The sequence below is a fragment of the Salminus brasiliensis genome, chromosome 5 (assembly GCF_030463535.1).
Source record: "Salminus brasiliensis chromosome 5, fSalBra1.hap2, whole genome shotgun sequence".
NCBI lineage: Eukaryota > Metazoa > Chordata > Actinopteri > Characiformes > Bryconidae > Salminus > Salminus brasiliensis.
In genome coordinates, this window is record NC_132882.1 from 22038191 (window position 1) to 22056778 (window position 18588).

Sequence of the window (18588 nt, forward strand, 5' to 3'; positions counted from 1 at the left end):
ATATGTGATTGTCCACAAAACCTCTAGTACCCCTCTGTGTGTGTGTGTGTGTGTGTGTGTGTGTGTGTGTGTGTGTGTGTGTGTGTGTGTGTGTGTGTGTGTGTGCTCTTTTGGGCTAGATTTGTTAAAGGATTGAGTCTAATTCATGCTATTTTCCCCCTTGGATATCCTGTATTTTCCGATACTGATATTGGTCCAGTATCAACACTCACCCATAATTATATGCCATCTCTAGCCCACAGTCCTTTCGGTCGTTGATTCTGAGAATAGTTAACCTTTTTTTAAATGCTTGTACTCGTTCCTGATCTTTTGTTCTCTGCCCCTCTCAGGTGTATCCCGGACTGATGGTGACAGCAGGTTTAATCCACTACCTGTTGAACCTGCTCCATGTGACCGTGCACATCCGCGACGTGTGCGTGTTCCTGGCTCCAATCTTTAGCGGCCTGACTGCCATCTCTACCTTCCTGCTGACACGAGAGCTGTGGAATCAGGGGGCTGGGCTGCTTGCCGCGTGCTTCATCGCTATAGTGCCCGGTTACATCTCCCGCTCTGTCGCTGGCTCCTTTGACAATGAGGGCATCGCTATCTTTGCCCTGCAGTTCACCTACTACCTCTGGGTAAGCTGGAGTAAAAGCACTTCTGCACGCACACTTGCTGCATTTCCACCTCCCCCCCAACCCCCACCACTCTTCTCAATCTAGGTTCGGCTTACTCTTCTCCCTCATGTTTTTTTACAGATTCTTTAACCTCTTAATAAAGTGGATAATAACCTTTTTTGCCAAAAGCATATTTGACCTTTTAAGTGTGATGAAGCACTATATTACCAGAGTAATAACCAAACCCTCATCACTCCTGTCATCTGAACTCTCTTTTATGGGCCACGTTGTTCATAATGATGAATAAACTGATGACATACATTGGAAGTGTTTCTATTCAGTCTTAGAACTGCTAAAATGCTCTGCTATCCTACATGTCTAGCCCATGCAGTATTGTCTGGATAAATGGAACTGTTGCTGTGGAAGTAGCTCTTCGATCATGATCTAGATGCAGTTATATAATTAGCTGGCGTTATATAAATGTTTAAAAAAGGTAGGAAATGAAACTAAATAGCAGGAAGCAGGCTGCATGGGACTAAATAGCAGGTTACAAAGTGTCATTGCCCAGAACCACCTAAACACTCGGCTCAAAACAAATTGAAAACAATCAGTACAGCCTCTGACAGCAAAATTCTATTTTACTATCTCTTTTCTTCTTTGTACGTTCTCCATCGTGGTGACATTAAAATTGTTTGGCAAAATCCAACAGAATATGGTTTGGGGCAGTTGGCTCAGTGTCTGACTACTCTGGACCTCATACTTGTTTTGTTATTAATGGAGGACGTTTGTGACCGTGCACATTCATCTTGTGTGCTGCTTTGTTTAAAGAGGGTGTGATCACTTGAATCTGACACCCCTAAATGAACAAATTCTAAATGATAGTCTTCAGGCTTCTTTGTGCCTCTAAACGTTCAGTGAATGAGCTGCTGCCACTTATTCGAGAGACTTTCTGCTGAGCCACACACACAAGACTAATCGCAACCAGTAATCTCTTAATCTCACAGTAAAATGCTGTGGTGACTAAATGAAACAGGAATCAGCTAACGAGACTAAAGCCTGAGTTACATGCATTGTCTTGCCTTATTGACCCATTGTACTGTGGATATAGTGAATCCTCTTTTCAGCTAGGAAGCAAAGATGACCATTTTACTGGCGAGATTGGTGTTGGTTTGGGTTAATGAGCCGTTCTATTTGAGGCTGAATAAAATCTGTTGCCTTTGTCTCATAATTGCTGCTCTCTTAGGCCACGTTCACGCAGTGGTTTTGATGTTTTGATTTAATATGTGAAAAAAATGGCTGCATTTGGATTGCTGGTTTGATGTGGGTGGAGATCGATGGGAGTGTAGAAATTCAGTCAAACTTGAAGGCTTTTAAGCAAAAACTGTGAGCTGTGGCTGACATTTTCATCAAAGGCAGCAATAAAGATGTTAGTTTTAATCAAACCAGTTTGGAGCTGAATTATCTGTAACTGGATTATCTAAATCTGTGTGTCAGCTGAGAGTTTTCCCTGCATTTAGTTTAAAATGACTACGTGACTGACCTAAACCTCTTCTATCAGCTATCATGGTGAACTAGGCTCAGTCAAAGCGAATCCACTTGCTGTGAATTCTGGTGCAGTGTTTTACTGTGGTTCGTGGTGTATGCTAGCTCTGCTGTGCTCTGCTCTGCTACAGCTCTGCTGTACTCACTGTACTGGGCTGAGTAATGTAGTCTCAAGGAGTATTCGGTCAGTGGTGGTAAAGGTCTTCACTCTGCTTCCTCCAGGAGGCAGAGTTAGTTTTCAAAGCAGATATCAACACTGGCTTTAATGGGTTCTGCACCCGTGAGTAAGGTCCATATTGCCATCCATCGCTGGAATGAGGAACTGCAACTCCTTCTAACCTTAAATATTTTGCATATTTAGAAAAATATGCAATATATGGATCACGTGATCTCAGGATCGGCTCACTTATTGCAGCTATTGCCACTCAAATGATGTTTTGACACATGTTCTAAAAATGTTCTACACACAAAAAAAAGATAAAACCCACACCAGCAGAACCTTATGTACTATTGTCAATTGTTAGACATGCCAGCAGTGGTCATGATTGTTCTGTTGTAGTTAAGCTGGTCCTCTCTCTTTCAGGTGAAGTCTGTTAAGACTGGCTCAGTCTTCTGGACCATTGGCTGCTGCCTCTCCTACTTCTATATGGTAAGTGTTTAAGCTTTAATGAACCCCAGAGTTTTACATTCATTAATTTGGCATCCAACTGCTACTTCGGTTGGCAGTGCATTTCATTAGACCACCAGAAGAGGGGAAGGGAGAGAGAAAAGAAGGTTCCTGCTCACATTTAGTAGCGTGTGCGCGTACTGCAGTCTGTGCTGGTATGCATTTGGGGATTTTGAGCATTACATGATTGTGAGTTGGGTATTGTAGCTCATAATTGTCTCATTGCCCAGGTGGTAGATGTGCGTGTGTTCTCCCTCTGATCTCATTTAGAAAATATGTAAAGTAAATAAATGAGCAAACAGCACCATCCATCACGCAGGACTCAGGAGGGCCACACAGACCAGTGGCATTAATGAACATGAGCCGCTTGAGCCCTAAGAGCCTTCCCTCTGAAGAAAGGCAGTGCTCATTAATAACAGTGACCTGCTGTCCTGCCCAAGTGTTCCTATTGTCTCCAACTTTCCAAACACGTTCAGCACAGAATGACCATCCGCACCTTCATTCCCAGAATGGCCCAGCCAGGAGTTCATGCATGCTTAAAAATAAAGATGCTTCATGGTTCTTTCAGCAATGCCACTTTTGGTTAATAAAGGTCTTGAAAGTCTAAAGAACCATTGTTTTATTTGATATTTAAAGTTATTTACCCGAAGAGGTTCTTCTGACATTGCTTAAAGTCGGCACAGGCATCTGTTAGCTGGTGTGGCAGAGCTGGGGAGCCCAGCGCCTTCCTCAGAGCCTGTTGGCTGCCTTGCAGTGCCGCATTGGTGATAGTTCAAAAAGAGTTTGGGTAAGGTGAGTGAGTGAGTGAGTGAGTGAGTGAGTGAGTGAGTGAGTGAGTGAGTGAGTGAGTGAGTGAGTGAGTGAGTGAGTGAGTGAGTGAGTGAGTGAGTGAGTGAGTGAGTGAGTGAGTGAGTGAGTGAGTGAGTGAGTGAGTGAGTGAGTGAGTGAGTGAGTGAGTGAGTGAGTGAGTGAGTGAGTGAGTGAGTGAGTGAGTGAGTGAGTGAGTGAGTGAGTGAGTGAGTGAGTGAGTGAGTGAGTGAGTGAGTGAGTGAGTGAGTGAGTGAGTGAGTGAGTGAGTGAGTGAGTGAGTGAGTGAGTGAGTGAGTGAGTGAGTGAGTGAGTGAGTGAGTGAGTGAGTGAGTGAGTGAGTGAGTGAGTGAGTGAGTGAGTGAGTGAGTGAGTGAGTGAGTGAGTGAGTGAGTGAGTGAGTGAGTGAGTGAGTGAGTGAGTGAGTGAGTGAGTGAGTGAGTGAGTGAGTGAGTGAGTGAGTGAGTGAGTGAGTGAGTGAGTGAGTGAGTGAGTGAGTGAGTGAGTGAGTGAGTGAGTGAGTGAGTGAGTGAGTGAGTGAGTGAGTGAGTGAGTGAGTGAGTGAGTGAGTGAGTGAGTGAGTGAGTGAGTGAGTGAGTGAGTGAGTGAGTGAGTGAGTGAGTGAGTGAGTGAGTGAGTGAAATACATGGGGTTAAAGAGTAAATGCTTTTTTTAATGTATTTTTTTTATTTATTTATTAATTGATTGATTGTGTGTGTGTTCCAGGTGTCTGCATGGGGAGGCTATGTCTTCATCATCAACCTGATCCCTCTACATGTGTTTGTGCTGCTCCTCATGCAGCGTTACAGCAGAAGGCTTTATATTGGTGAGTCAACGCCCTCCATGAGTGTGTTGGAGTTTGCCCTGAATGAGACACACACACACACTACCGCCTACACACACCTCGCACCAACACTGCTTTCAGTCTTCGCTTCTGTTTCTTCTCTTAATGAGTATACCTGCTTTATTTTCACCCCCCCCCTCCCCAAGCACACCTGTGAATACAGAGCGCTGGGCTTCGTGTTGTTCTCCACGCGTTCTCTGCAGCGTTTTGTGTTTTACCAGGGGCTGCCCAGCAGGGACAGCCACATTTAGCAGAGATGGCACTCTTTAATGGCAAATTTATTCCACCTACTCCTCTCTGCCTCTCACAACCAATCAGACAAACTCTGCCTGATCTGAGGCCTGCTGCAGCTTTCATGTGGAAAACAAAGCTCCCTAATCCACATCCTTACCGAGTCTTTACCAGCAAAACGCATTCCTAACTGCTTCAATTAGGACTTGTGCTAGCGTGAATAACAATGCAGCCTGGGCTTTAACGCTATCCCCCCAACAGCGGGGGGTGCGTGAGCTTTTCTGAACTACAAACCTTCATTTTTATTTTTTGATGGATTGCATGGGTTTGAGGTAAGTGAATAATTGAAGGTTGTGTGCATGTGTGTGGGGCCTGCAGCGCTTCTCTGATGGAGGAGCAGGACCCCAATGCTCCACACTGCTAATTCTGTTAAGACTTTTATTAGCCCTCTCCTCAGGGCTCCTTGGAGCAGTGGCCCAGCTGCTGCTGCCGGAAATGGGCCCTGTGATGGATGCTGGGTATTAACTCCATCCAGAACTGCTCCAAAACGCTGGTTCCTACAGCACAGGTGCTACATCTAGTTCCCAGTAGAAAATCGCTCACACATCCCCACTGTTTGGATTGCAAATTACTGATTTGATTAAAGAGCATCTCAATGGCTCTGAGTTCAGAGCAGATAGTCTAAAGGTGCTAACTAACTGTTTGCATTTGGACAGTATCAGAGATGATCATATGCTCTGTGTTTTTGGTGATGACCCACCCCTTTTCCACCAGTTTACGCTGTTTCCTGGGCTCTTAAAGAAATGTCTGTGACTACTCAAATTGGGAGACTGTATAATCTCCAATGAGACCGCCAAGCCACATCTGTATGGCGTGTTGAATGCCCTGTTTTCTGATCTACGCAGCCCACAAGAAACGGACTGGGTTGTCTTATTTCACAGCTTGGGGGTTAGTAGGCACTCCAGATAACCACATGTATGTGCACAAGCACCGAAACTGTGAGCTCTTCATAATATGCCCCCTAATCATCGGTACTGTGGCAGAAATTCCACTCTTCTGCTTCAAGGTCCGTGTTACTGTTGCTCTTAGAAAATACATCACGCATTGCTTTGCCCCTGATCTTGACCTGAATGTGTGAACACCATCATTTATAGTTGAAGTTGAGTGCTATGTTCTACAAGGAGCTACTGTAAATTGTGATTTTCAGCACAACCAGATTCGTTGTGTGTGCGCTTGTGTGTTTCAGTTATTTATTTTTTAGTTTTTAATGTAATAGAATAGATAGTGAATCTGTTCTTTGCCTAGTATTGTTTACAGTTTACATATAAAATGAATAGTTGGCATTCATATTACGCTAATGTTAGTGCAAAACTGCCCCTTAAAAATAAATATATTCCTATCATGCTTGTCAAGGCCTCCATGCTCATCAAGGCCTCCCAGGAATGAGTTTAGTATTTCAGACTGAGACAAGGAATCTAAGGGGATGAGAGGCTTCTCTTTGACCTCTCCTTTCTTGAAACTGGTTTTGGATGGTGCTATTGATGGCTAAGCGTCGCACAGCAAAGAGTTTCCATGTGGGCGTCTATCTGTAGCTATGTTGGAACAGAGAAAGCAGGGTATATTTCTTGTCAGTGTAGCAGCTGTTAGGATGAAGGTGGTCTTGTTTAGCTATAATGGATTCAAATCAAATGCTGACAGCTGGAGCAGCCAAAACTCCACTCAATCACTCCCTGCTCCCTGTCCAATCACCCGCCCAACTCAGCTTCACCATTCTATTTCTCTCTACACATGCATACAAGTAGGTGCTCACAAAGAGTGATGAGGGGAGAAAGCGCCATCTACCCACCCAGAGAGAGTATGGCCGGTTGTGCTCTCTCGGACTCCGGCTGCTCATAGGAGAGCAGCATGGCTCGTCTTTCAAACTCGCAATCCCCCGGGGCCAAAGTGGCAGCACATTAGACTGCTGAGCCGCTCTGAGCCCATACCCATACTTTCGATAGGCGTCTAACCCACCCCCGTCACCACCTGTCTCTTGAAGGAATCTACCACAGCTTTCAGATAGACTCGCTTGCCTCCAAAACAACAGTGAGGTTTCAACAGTGACTTCAGTTGATCCCACAGCATCTAGACATCATCATCAGCCAGGAAAAACGTATGGCTTGATAGCGGGAGTTGTGTTATTTGGGTCTCATCTAGGCATATGATGGCTGTGCATTTTTCGTCCTTTTCATCAGGTCTTCATTCTGTCACAGATGAGCTCAGAATTGTTTCATTATGCATTGGCCTCCTGAAGTGATCTGGAGAAATGACTTTGCTCCTCTTCTCCGAGCTTCTCAGCAAATTATTCATATTTGCTTAATTATGAGCTATTTTCTCACTCTAACAGTGTGATTCAAAAAGAAGTTCTGGGTGGTCGAGAGGGATTTTGCCTGCTCATGGTGTCGCACATCTTAAAGGAATGATTGAAATATAGCCTGAGAGACTACTCCTCGGACTAGAGAATCTAAACAGTCCTGTATGTAGTTCTGCAGATGTAAGACAGATTTGTGTTTGAGTCTCTGTTTGATATTGATGCGCCCCCCCCCTCTCTTCCTGAGCCCTGGCTCTGGTGGGAGCAGCACAGCTCAGTTTATAGATGATTCAGAGTGTGCTGATGCCCTGCCTCCCTGCACAGGGCCAGCTTGGCTCACTCTCATTTGCTCAGCTCACTGCTGCTGCTTCCTGCTCTCACCCTGCAATAAAATGAAGATCAAACGCTAAATTGGAATGGGATGGATAACCTCACTTCACCAGTCAGTCAATAAGTCATAGAGGGATGTGTGTGTGTGTGTGTGTGTGTGTGTGTGTGTGTGTGTGTGTGTGTGTGTGTGTGTGTGTGTGTGTGTGTGTGTGTGTGTGTGTGTGTGTGTGTGCGCGCGCGGAGAGAGAGAGTTTGTAACCTTGTGCCCCTTTTTTCTCGCTCTTTTTCAGCCTACAGCACATTTTATATAGTGGGTTTGGTGTTGTCCATGCAGATCCCATTTGTGGGATTCCAGCCTATAAGGACAAGTGAGCACATGGCTGCAGCAGGTAAGACTGGTTCTCTCCACAGTTCCTGTTAGACTGCTAGAAGTTGCCTTTCCACACTGTTTGCCAACTTTGAATCCATGGAGAAAACAACAACAGCCAATAACAAAAAGAACTATGATCTGCAGAAGGGAACATGCAATAGTTCTTGGTCACACCTGGAGCTGTTGAGCCATATCTTTGCGTTTCTCTCTCTTTGCAGGTGTGTTTGCACTGCTGCAGGCCTATGCCTTCTTGCAGTATCTCAAGGACAGGCTGACGAAGCAGGAGTTTCAGACGCTCTTCTTCCTCGGAGTATCTCTGGCTGCGGGAGCGGTCTTCCTTACAGTTATTTATCTGACCTACACAGGTGAGACTTCAGCACAGCACCACACATATCTGCCACCCACGCCCCACGCCTCCACCCTCCCACCATAGATAAATCCACCCCATAGATTCACACATTCTCATGCATAAGATCTACTCCATCCTCTCAGATCATGCCAGTCATTCTTAACCTACATACACAGAGAGCGTTTGATCCTGTCCTCTCAGCATTGCTCTTCCTGCATGTGTATACATAGCACTTCTGTTCCCCAACCTCAGCAGCCGTTCATTAATCATGCCATCCCTGCAACAAGCCTCTGAGATCTCATTAGGGCAATCCTTTCTTTTCTCTGTGTTGCGTTTACACTGATCGCAGCCTTGCGGTAGAAATTAATTGAAAGAGCGCTGGATATAGGCAAGGTATTAGCCTGTTGGAAGGGGTCCAAGCTCCTTAGCTTCTTGGATGCTGCCTAGGAGTTAGGTGGTTTTCTGTGTGGTGTTCATCTTCCTGTTGGGTTTTGTGTTTTCAGGCTACATTGCGCCATGGAGTGGCCGGTTTTACTCGCTGTGGGACACAGGGTAAGTGCTTGCTGCAGATTCACTTAGTTTCTTCCACTTGTTCTCAGTGTGTGTGTGCACAACAGGCCTGCACAACATGGATGCATTTCCGTAGTGCAAATGTGTTGCTGGATGTTGCATTTCATAACTGGCCTGCATTATTATTCTTTTATTTATTTTAAGTTCACACACTAATCTGGATTATCTGGAGTTTTAGTCACAGCACACACATTTGTGACTTTGTCGGAATCATTTGCAAACACTGGTTCATCTGTTAAGCAGGTTTCTGATTATAGAAATCTTTTGTGTGGGTTTTGGCAAAGGCAAATCTCGGCATACAGGTTTTTCTTCCATATTAAGGCAGGGGTGATAGGACTAAGAAACCCCGATCTTGATATGCTTAAGAGAAATGTCAGTATACAGCGCAATATGACACATGCTGTTTAATAAATACAAAATATCTAAGTACCGTATTGTTTACAGTAATATACATAATGTTGCACTCTTTCTGGTATTTCTCTGGCTTAGCAAACAGCACTGGATTATGTTGTTTGTGATGGTGAAATAGTAATGTTGCTGCTACCTTTAATTTGATATTAAATTTATGGCAAATTTTGCGCAAGACTGTACGCCGTTGAGCCTCATCCCTCCATGAACTAAACCATTTCCACGCAGACAATTAAATCACATACAGATTGTAACCTGCATAGCAGGTGTGATGATATGAATGTGGTCATTTTTATAATATGTTATGTAGAATAGTTTTAGGATATATTGCCCATCATATCTTTATAGAAATAGCACAGAATTGCAAAGACTGAATTTTGCAGGGTCGCTATTTGCAAGATCGCTGCAAGATTCCTTTTGAGTTATGATCGGGGTGATGAGCGTGCTAAAACTTATGTTGACATTGGAAATTTGTCTGCAACAGTGAAATTGCTTGAAAAGTAATTTGGTGTAAAGCCAGCATAATCTGATGATTAACACTGCATAATTACATAGTATTTTGTACCAAATCGTCCTGGATATTCATGGTATTATAGGTTTTGTAGTGACTTATAACTTCTATGCGCTATAAGCTGTTGCTACTACTTCCTGGGGGGAATGTAGGACATTTTGTAAATTCTAAATCACTGAAAAGAAACAAAGGTTGGTCTATTTCCCCTCTGGAATAAGACTAACAAGCTTGTACCTAACAGTGAGGTCCAAACTGCGGTGTGAACCGAACCTTGACTTCTGTGTTACCTAATCTTCTGAACGCTCACTGATTATTGCTTAATTATGTTATACCAGTATTATCATACATAAACCCATTAAATATATATTTGCTTGCCTAAAGTCTTGTCCTTTTTGCCCTGGAAATGTTCCAGCTGTCAAAAATTCATGAATCTGTAACATCCCTATGCAGCAGTCTTTGCAGGGGTGAGGGAGGAATGGGCAGTGCTGTCGAATCCTCACAGTGCAGAATCAGCCTTCTGCACTGCAGTCAGGGGAGAGGGAGAGAAGGTCATGCCAAAAGATAATGATCAGAGTGACGCTCGACCAAAGTGAGAAAGGCATTAGCAGTTCTGCTGGTGTGCTTCTGCTAACAGTTGGACATTGTATAAGCCAGCGAGGAAATATGGGACTGGTCGACTGTGGACATCGCAATAACAGTTTTCCACCCCTTCACTTTATTAGACGCACTGTTCATATTGTCCAAGAAACAGAAACTCTGTTGTTTCACTTGGTGAGTTTGCCTAGCTCTTTAAGCCAAGTTTCCACTCCTTCTCCCTGAGGATTACGACTTCTCGGCTAAGCGTTTGATACATTAAGGCAGTCTGACGTTGAAATGCTCACCTCTGTGTTAAGACGGAGGCTTTGTTCTTCAAAGAGCTCAGTTTCTTATGTATTGCATGTATGATTTTGCTGCTGCAGAATTGGGACTGAGGGCAAAGAAGACACATTGTGTGGTAGTGCAGCCTGCTCTTACTTTTTGTGTGCACTTTGTGTACTGGTAGTTTTTTTTATATCATCTTCTTTATGATCTCTGTATGCTTCAGATATGCCAAGATCCACATTCCCATTATCGCCTCTGTCTCGGAACACCAGCCCACTACCTGGGTTTCCTTCTTCTTTGACCTGCACATCTTGGTGTGCACCTTCCCTGCAGGACTCTGGTTCTGCATCAAGAACATCAATGATGAACGGGTTTTCGGTGAGAGCTCTGCACATCTACATCAACTGTCCAACAGGATATTTGGGGCTGAATCCCCAGCGGTTCATTTCTGCAGTCCAAACTCCGTATTGTGACAATTTCAGAAGACACACACACACACACACACAGCAGAGAGTTTGTATTGCCTGCACTGCTTGTATTGATCCAGCCTGTTTACCTGTAAAAATTCAGACCCTTTACTTGCAGGCCATTGCATCAGCAGACAGGGCACAGGCCAGATCATAAAAAAGCAGCTTCAGCCCTGTCTATTGTTTTGACCCTAGAGCAAAGTGTATCTTGACAACTTGTGGAAAGTTTGTTGTAATGCACACCGAAAGGTGCATATGTCTCCTACAAATCCATTTAATTAGGTGCACTTTCTGTGTTATTCTGAGCAGGTTTTATCCTGACATCATTTTGTAGCAAATACATTAATTGTAGGAGGAAATTCATCCTATTGTTATGTTTTTACCTGTGGGATTAGTAGTCATGGCCCCATGTTTAGCTTCACATCTTTTAAGATCTCTGATATTCTGATCTGAAATTCACTGCTCTGTTTTCTTTGCCGCCCTCTAGTGGCACTGTATGCTATCAGTGCTGTGTACTTCGCTGGAGTGATGGTGCGTCTCATGCTGACCTTGACCCCAGTGGTGTGCATGCTGTCGGCCATCGCTTTCTCCAGCGTGTTCGAGCACTATCTGGGCGACGACATGAAGAAGGAGAACCCGCCCGCAGAGGACAGCAGCGACGAGGATGACAAGAGAAACTCAGGAAATCTCTATGACAAGGTAACAAGTGTGAAGGTGGATAAGACCCTCTATTACACATTTAGACTTCAGCCTGTTTACAAGTGGGAATGCAGTGATGGGAGTTTGTGGGATAATTGCTGTAGTCATGGCGGTAGGTGACTTATTTTATTTTATGTAATATTTGTATGAAGTACAAGGAGGCTTTTGCCTAACAGTAGCATTATGCTATATCTTGCTGGCTTTACATAATGTTTCCTGCTGTATTGTTTGTATGACCTCATGGGTTACAAATCTCATAGACACAAGAACATGTGTAACATATTACACCTACACAGTAATCTCATGTTTTATGTTATAATTATTGGACGGACAATAAGCCCTTCCCGTTTATCAGGCAGTATAAAAGCTATTGAGATCAAGCACTTCTTCTGTTTACAGTCTTTCTTTTACTCATACGCCAGATTTCATTTGTGCTTGTGTGTGAATGTGTGCTTATTGCAGGCAGGGAAAGTGCGCAAGCACGTGTCTGAGCAGGACCGACAGGAGGAAGGCCTTGGGCCCAACATTAAGAGCATAGTGACCATGCTAATGCTGATGTTGCTGATGATGTTTGCTGTGCACTGCACCTGGGTGACCAGCAACGCCTACTCCAGCCCCAGTGTAGTGCTGGCATCATATAACCACGACGGGTAAGAAGAGAACACCCAGTCTCATGTGTCTACATATGCTCTACACTCTCACAAGCACACAGGGTACACACACACATGCACACGTGAGGAGCACGATACAAGCTGATACATTTGTTTTGACCCCTCTTGAGCAGGTCAAGGAACATTCTGGATGATTTCCGGGAGGCGTATTACTGGCTGAGGCAGAACACAGATGAGCACGCGCGGGTCATGTCTTGGTGGGACTACGGCTATCAGATAGCGGGCATGGCTAACAGAACTACGCTAGTGGACAACAACACCTGGAACAACAGTCACATAGCTCTGGTGAGTATAAACATCACTTACATCACTGGGTAAAACTGGGAACACTTAGCCACAACTAGATATTAGTTCGTCCCTGCTGATTTTTTTTTTATATTAGGAATTGGATTATTATAAGGAATTGGACAGATCACTGGTTAACAGTGGGAAAAGAAACAACAGCAATTTAAAAATAATAAATAAATAAAAATCCTGAAATGAACATGAGGCTGTAGGTGTGAAAGTATTTCTGTTAAGAGGCAAAAGCAAACGGTTCAGCAGCACACGGAGAGATGCATTTGAATGTTTTTGTGCAAAACTAGCTGAGAGGACTTGGCAGGTGTTTTGTGTTGGATGAGTTTCAGTTAACAGAGCTAATGAGAACACTGCAGCAGACCGGTACAGTAAGATGCTGGTAAGGGTGCTCGCCATCTTACACAAGGTGATATTTTCTCAGTGAGTGCCGTGCCAACGTGCTGGTTAGCTAGAGTAGTTACAGTTGCTCCATCTCTGACACCCCTAAGGTAAATGAATGCATGTGCTTAATTGCAATTGTGCAAAACTGCCATTTTTAATTCTTGTTAAAACAAGATCCAAATTGACCTGTATGTTTTCAAAATCCTCCTATGGGAAAACATAACCATACAAGTGGCAGCATTCAAATACTGAAATTACTGTGTGCTAACAGTACATAACCACCCATGGCTATCCCTAATTAGCATTTTTTGTCACATCAGATTATTAATTTAAGAAACCGAATGCTGAATCGCATTGCAAAAGCTGTGTATTTCCAGAATGCCAGAATTTTTACAAAAGGAGAAAAAAAACCTTGCCAACTTTCAATTGAAGTCATATATATATATATATATATATATATATATATATATATATATATATATATATATATATATATATATATATAAAAACTTGTTTCAAGTCATTCTATAGCATTTCTTTGGGTCCATTCATCATGATGTTAGAAAGTGAAAATGGCAAAAGTAAAGATACAAGCATGCTTTTTGGAATGGACAGTGATTTATTTAAGCATCCTTTTGTACTTTCATATCTAAATTCATTGATTAAATCTTGCCTGGATATTTGGATCTTAAGATTTCTATAGTCTGACACCTGCTGGTGAAGCAGGGAATCACGGTGGAAGATTTAGGAAGATTTTGCTGTTTAATAAATCTAACATTCCATGGAGTTAAGCAGGGACAAGTTAAACAGATGATAAAGTGCTTGGAATGAATCAACAGTTTAACTAAAGGAAATGTCTAGGAAATTGTGCACTTAAGGTGCATTCTCATCACCCAGTAGTTCCCTGTAAAGTGCACTACACAGGGAATTTGGAGTGAATGAGTGAAAATGTTCAGTTTCAAGGGAACTTAAACCACTACTCACTATGCAGTTTAATCACCACGCAGGAAGCCGACACTAAACACCATCATTCGTTATCCAGTCGTTGCGGGTCTTGTGTTGAAACAGCTGGCTCGAGACAAACCTGTTTTATTAGCATAAATCCCATTTATTCCCATATCACATTCATATGATGCATGGGTTCATCAGTTTGCTAGTTACCTTAGAAAGCAGAGGAGCGATACAAGGGCACTGCTTAGGCACCCTGTGGAGTTGAAGGTGGCTTTGGAGTATTCCTTCAAGTGTAGCAGGTATCTTGAGATGTCTCAATTTCAGCCATGCCTCAGTAGTGCCATCTTGTGGGGTGTAGAGCTCATCACTACAATCTCTTTACATTGCAGGTGGGCAAGGCCATGTCCTCCAATGAGAGCGCAGCATATGAGATTATGAAATCCCTGGATGTGGACTATGTCCTCATCATTTTTGGAGGAGTGATCGGGTATTCGGGAGACGACATTAACAAGTTCCTGTGGATGGTGCGCATTGCAGAGGGGGAGCATCCTAAGGACATCCGGGTAGGTTTGCAGATTTGTGTGTCGGCCATGAGTGGGATGCTTGGGATGTGATGAGACAGCCGCATCGTTTATTGATGTGTAGCTCTGTACGTACCGGTTGAAAGTCAACTTTCTCAGGCTTTCATACATCACTGCAGGTTTAAAAATGAGACGTGCGTTTGTGTTCTCCAGGAGAGTGACTACTTCACTCCTCAGGGAGAGTTCAGAGTGGATAAGGCCGGCTCTCCTACCCTGCTCAACTGTCTCATGTACAAGATGTCTTACTACCGCTTTGGGGAGATGCAAGTGAGTAGAGCAACAGAAATATGTACTCTGCCTTTTCCCCTCCCACCTTATCTGTAATGCTCCGTCTCCTTTGCAGCTGGACTTCCGCACCCCGCCCGGGTTTGACCGGACGCGGAACGCAGAAATTGGCAACAAGGACATTCGGTTGAAGCACCTAGAGGAGGCGTTCACCTCCGAGCACTGGCTGGTGCGCATCTACAGAGTGAAGAAGCAGGAGAACCGGCAGGCTCTGGACCACAAGCTCCGCAACGTTGCGGCCAAACAGAAGTACACCTCAAAAAAGGTGCGGAACTCCCATGTCCTCGTTAACTTCATTTCTTTGTCTTATTATTAATATTTAACCATTTAAAACTAATACTAAAGTGTGGTGTTTGTGCTTAAACTTTTCTCCACTTTTCTCCTGATTTGCAGACGGCCAAGAGGAAGCGTGGATACGTTAAAAACAAACTAGTGCTGAAAAAAGGCAAGAAACTGAATAAGAAGTCAGTTTAGGTGTTAAACGGAAAAGGTGAAATGGCTAACGAGGCAAAAAAAAAAAGACAATGACAAATGCAACCAGTAATCCACCAATCAAAAAGAAGAGCAAACAAGTCGTCTGGCGTCCGACCACCTGAAAGTATTTGATTGGAGGCTTTGATGCTGTGATTGCCATGACGATGCGGAGGCTATGTGATCTGACTGAGGGGGTTGGAGGAGAGGGCCTGGACAGGGATCTCTGTTGGTTTTAATCTGATGATTCTGGACTTTTTGGTTTTTGTGTTTTTGTTTTTCTTCTTTTGTACTTGAATGTGTCGGTAAGGCAGTTCAGCTGTCCTGTCCGTTGAGATGGCAACCCTGTTTTTGTGGTAAAGTCTAACCTAATCCACCACAACGGTAAGATAAGATGAAGTGATTAAGCTGCGCAAACCTTGGAGCAGTAGCACCAAAGAGATCCCTCTGTTGTGTGTTTTTTTTTTTTTTTGTTTGTTTTGTTTTAATTAGTTTTTTGTTATTTTTTCCAGAGCCTGTTCTAACTTGTTACTTTTTGATAAAAAAAAAATGAATAAAAGCTATGGAGTACGAGGGCTGTGGAGTGGTCTGCAGTACTGAGGGCCAAAACCCCTCCTACCTGTTTCACAGAATGCAGTGAGGTCTTTGTGACTTTGAATGTGTGAATCTCAACACAGCAGGCATTGCAAAGGACTGAGTCATTAGTAATATGATTATTATTGTGGTGACTTTCAAATATACAATTTTTCTGTTTTTTGTTTTGTTTGTTTTTATTGTTTAAGACGTTTATGCAATAATTCTGAAAAAACGGAAATGCCTGTTTTTGTTTCCCCTATTTTAACTGTTACTTTTCTTTTTCTTTCTTTTTCTCCACCATCTCTTGTCCAGTGGTCCTGCTGCTTGGTTTCAGCAGTGCCCCAGGTGAAGTGAATGCTGTAGATAGACTGTTGGGTACAGGATGTTCTCCCTCCCCCTCTTTGTCTGTCTGCTGTGTTGGGCCTTATAGGAATCTGTTCTCCCCTCACCCCCCTCCCTCCTCCTCCTCCTCTCAGTTTTAATTTTCTAATGACTGTCTCTCTTTGCCTGTCAGGAGCGAGTGAGACTTGTGTTAGTTGTAGGGTTTTATAAGATGCTGCATTACTAGCCTGAATGCACTTTGGCTTAGTTCACCTTCAAGTGGATCCACTACTGAGTAGCATGCGGGTGAAGAGTGCGTATACTTAGTGACGAGCTTTCTGTTCTGTTCTCTTTCTGTTTAGAGTGACGAGTTTGCATCTCTTTCACGTCGGTTTAATTTCTCTCTTTCTCTGCAGGTGGACGGTCATAGTTTTGTTTGGGTCTTTTTTTTGTTGTTGTTTCCTTTCCTCAGTGCACTGCTTTTGCTTCATCTCTTTTTGTGTGATTTGAGAGGGAGGTTCTAGTCATTTTTGAGGAAGATGCTGACTCATCCTAACAGCCATTTGCCTAACATCATATCTATTATTTCGTACTTAATGGACTCTAAAGGTATTTATTTATAAGAACAAGTAGAGAGGGGTCTAGAGAGAGAGGGGGGGGGGGGCAGCATCTCATCAAGAAATGAAGAAAAGGTGTCTCTGTCTAAATTTGGGGTTTCTTCCACAAATTGTAAAAAAAATAAATAAAAAAAAAAGTAAGTAAGGAAGGAAGGATGCTAATGTCAGAATGAGCAATGCCTTTGTGATTAAAAGAGTAAATGAAAGGTTCTGCCTTATCTCTGCGGACCACGTTTGCACTTTTTTCCCCCTCCCCTCATCTGTTTACCTCCCCTGCTTCAGTCCGAGGCTCTGGCCATTTAAAGATACACGTCAGTTTCATAATAAAATGATACATGTGTTTTAAGTTACGTTCTCGTTCCCCATGGATCTGTAGTAGCACCTTTACAGTAGAGTCAGCCACACCCACCCACTGCAGAAGCAAAGATCAAATCACTGGAAATTGTGTTGCAAATGACGTGGTGTTTTGAGGGTCCCCACATGTCCTGCAAAACCTAGCGTTAGACACTTGTTTTCCAGTGATGGGAAAAAGGAGAACACTGCTAAAATGCGCTGGAAATATTAGTGAGGTCCTGGAGAACTTGAGCTCTTGAGCAACTGAGATAATATACATATTTTAGCTACTGATGCCATGTTGACTGTGAAGCAGTACGGTCATGTGGACGGACACATCTTGTTTGTTTAATATTAATTAATAATGGAAGTGTAATTGAACTTGCTCATTAGAACCATTTGCTATGAATAAATAGATCACTGTTCAGCATGTTTCACCCTTATGTTGGCAAAAGTTTATTTAAGAAATTTTTTTTTTTAAATTGCAGCATATCCATCCAGGCCTGGATTTGCCAGTAGTGTAAGATGCTATTTGGCACATTTATCACTAATGAGTGGAGCACAGAAAAACGATAGTCATGTCTGTAAGGGAAATGCTAAAGTATTTATTTATAAATAAATAAATATATATTTATATTTAGAAACAAACTGTTCTTTTAATTACCATCAATTGAACAATCCCTCTTCTTTAATGAACAACTACATTAAAAGGGAAAGCAAGCAAACATGGATAAACCAGTCTACTAAGTATAGATGTAAGACTTTTCACTCAACTTTGTGAATTGGGCCTCGGACGTTTCTGGCTACACACTGATGTCCATGGACCACTGGTTCTTCAGTAATTTAGCTGGATTAGGTCGAGTTTAACTGCCTTTAACTTGATCAGATAATCTCTCGTTTCACTCCCGGTTTGGGTGTTTTCACTAATAAACGCAGCCCTACTGCCGTCTGTTTTGCCACTCTGACTAAAGGGGGCGTGTCCCAGCGAGAATATGATGTCAGTACACAAACTCTATTGAGGGATTGTTAATTAAAGTCTCTAAATCTAATTTCTCTACTTTGATCATTAAGGGGCTCCATACTAGTACTTAAGACTTGACTGTCCATGTCCAAGAGCGGCCCTAATACCACTGTCTATAAACCTAGTTTATAAATATGTTTATTGCGCTCACTGTAGGTTTAGAACTTCTAGAAAGTGTCCTGATCAAGGTGAAAACACTACAAATAATTTTTATTTTATATATATATATATATATATATATATATATATATATATATATATATATATATATATATATATATATATATATATATATATATATATAATATGATGGTTTATGAAAAGCAGGCCATATGTGTCCACTAGGTGGCAGCACAAGACCCAGCTGATTTATGGCATATTTTCTGCTGCATGTTTGAAAGATGAAGCACTTCATTTGCGACCCTTGTGTCTGTTACATTTAATAATACTAGCATTTCTTAACTGCATTTAATTAAATGTA

At 42.8% G+C, this 18588-nt stretch overlaps 1 protein-coding gene across 1 annotated transcript in view; it reads left to right on the forward strand.

Annotated features, from left to right (window-relative positions):
* Positions 1–17103, forward strand: part of stt3b (STT3 oligosaccharyltransferase complex catalytic subunit B) — a 39454-nt gene extending 22351 nt beyond the window's left edge. Inside the window, exons 3-16 of the mRNA XM_072679850.1 lie at positions 330–617; positions 2722–2787; positions 4339–4438; positions 7658–7756; positions 7956–8102; positions 8590–8638; positions 10660–10814; positions 11391–11602; positions 12065–12252; positions 12387–12558; positions 14292–14465; positions 14637–14750; positions 14827–15033; positions 15162–17103. Coding sequence (XP_072535951.1) covers positions 330–617; positions 2722–2787; positions 4339–4438; positions 7658–7756; positions 7956–8102; positions 8590–8638; positions 10660–10814; positions 11391–11602; positions 12065–12252; positions 12387–12558; positions 14292–14465; positions 14637–14750; positions 14827–15033; positions 15162–15242 — 2052 coding nt within the window. The 3' untranslated portion in view covers positions 15243–17103. The remainder of the gene's footprint in view (positions 1–329; positions 618–2721; positions 2788–4338; positions 4439–7657; positions 7757–7955; positions 8103–8589; positions 8639–10659; positions 10815–11390; positions 11603–12064; positions 12253–12386; positions 12559–14291; positions 14466–14636; positions 14751–14826; positions 15034–15161) is intronic.
* The last annotated feature ends 1485 nt before the right edge of the window (positions 17104–18588 follow it).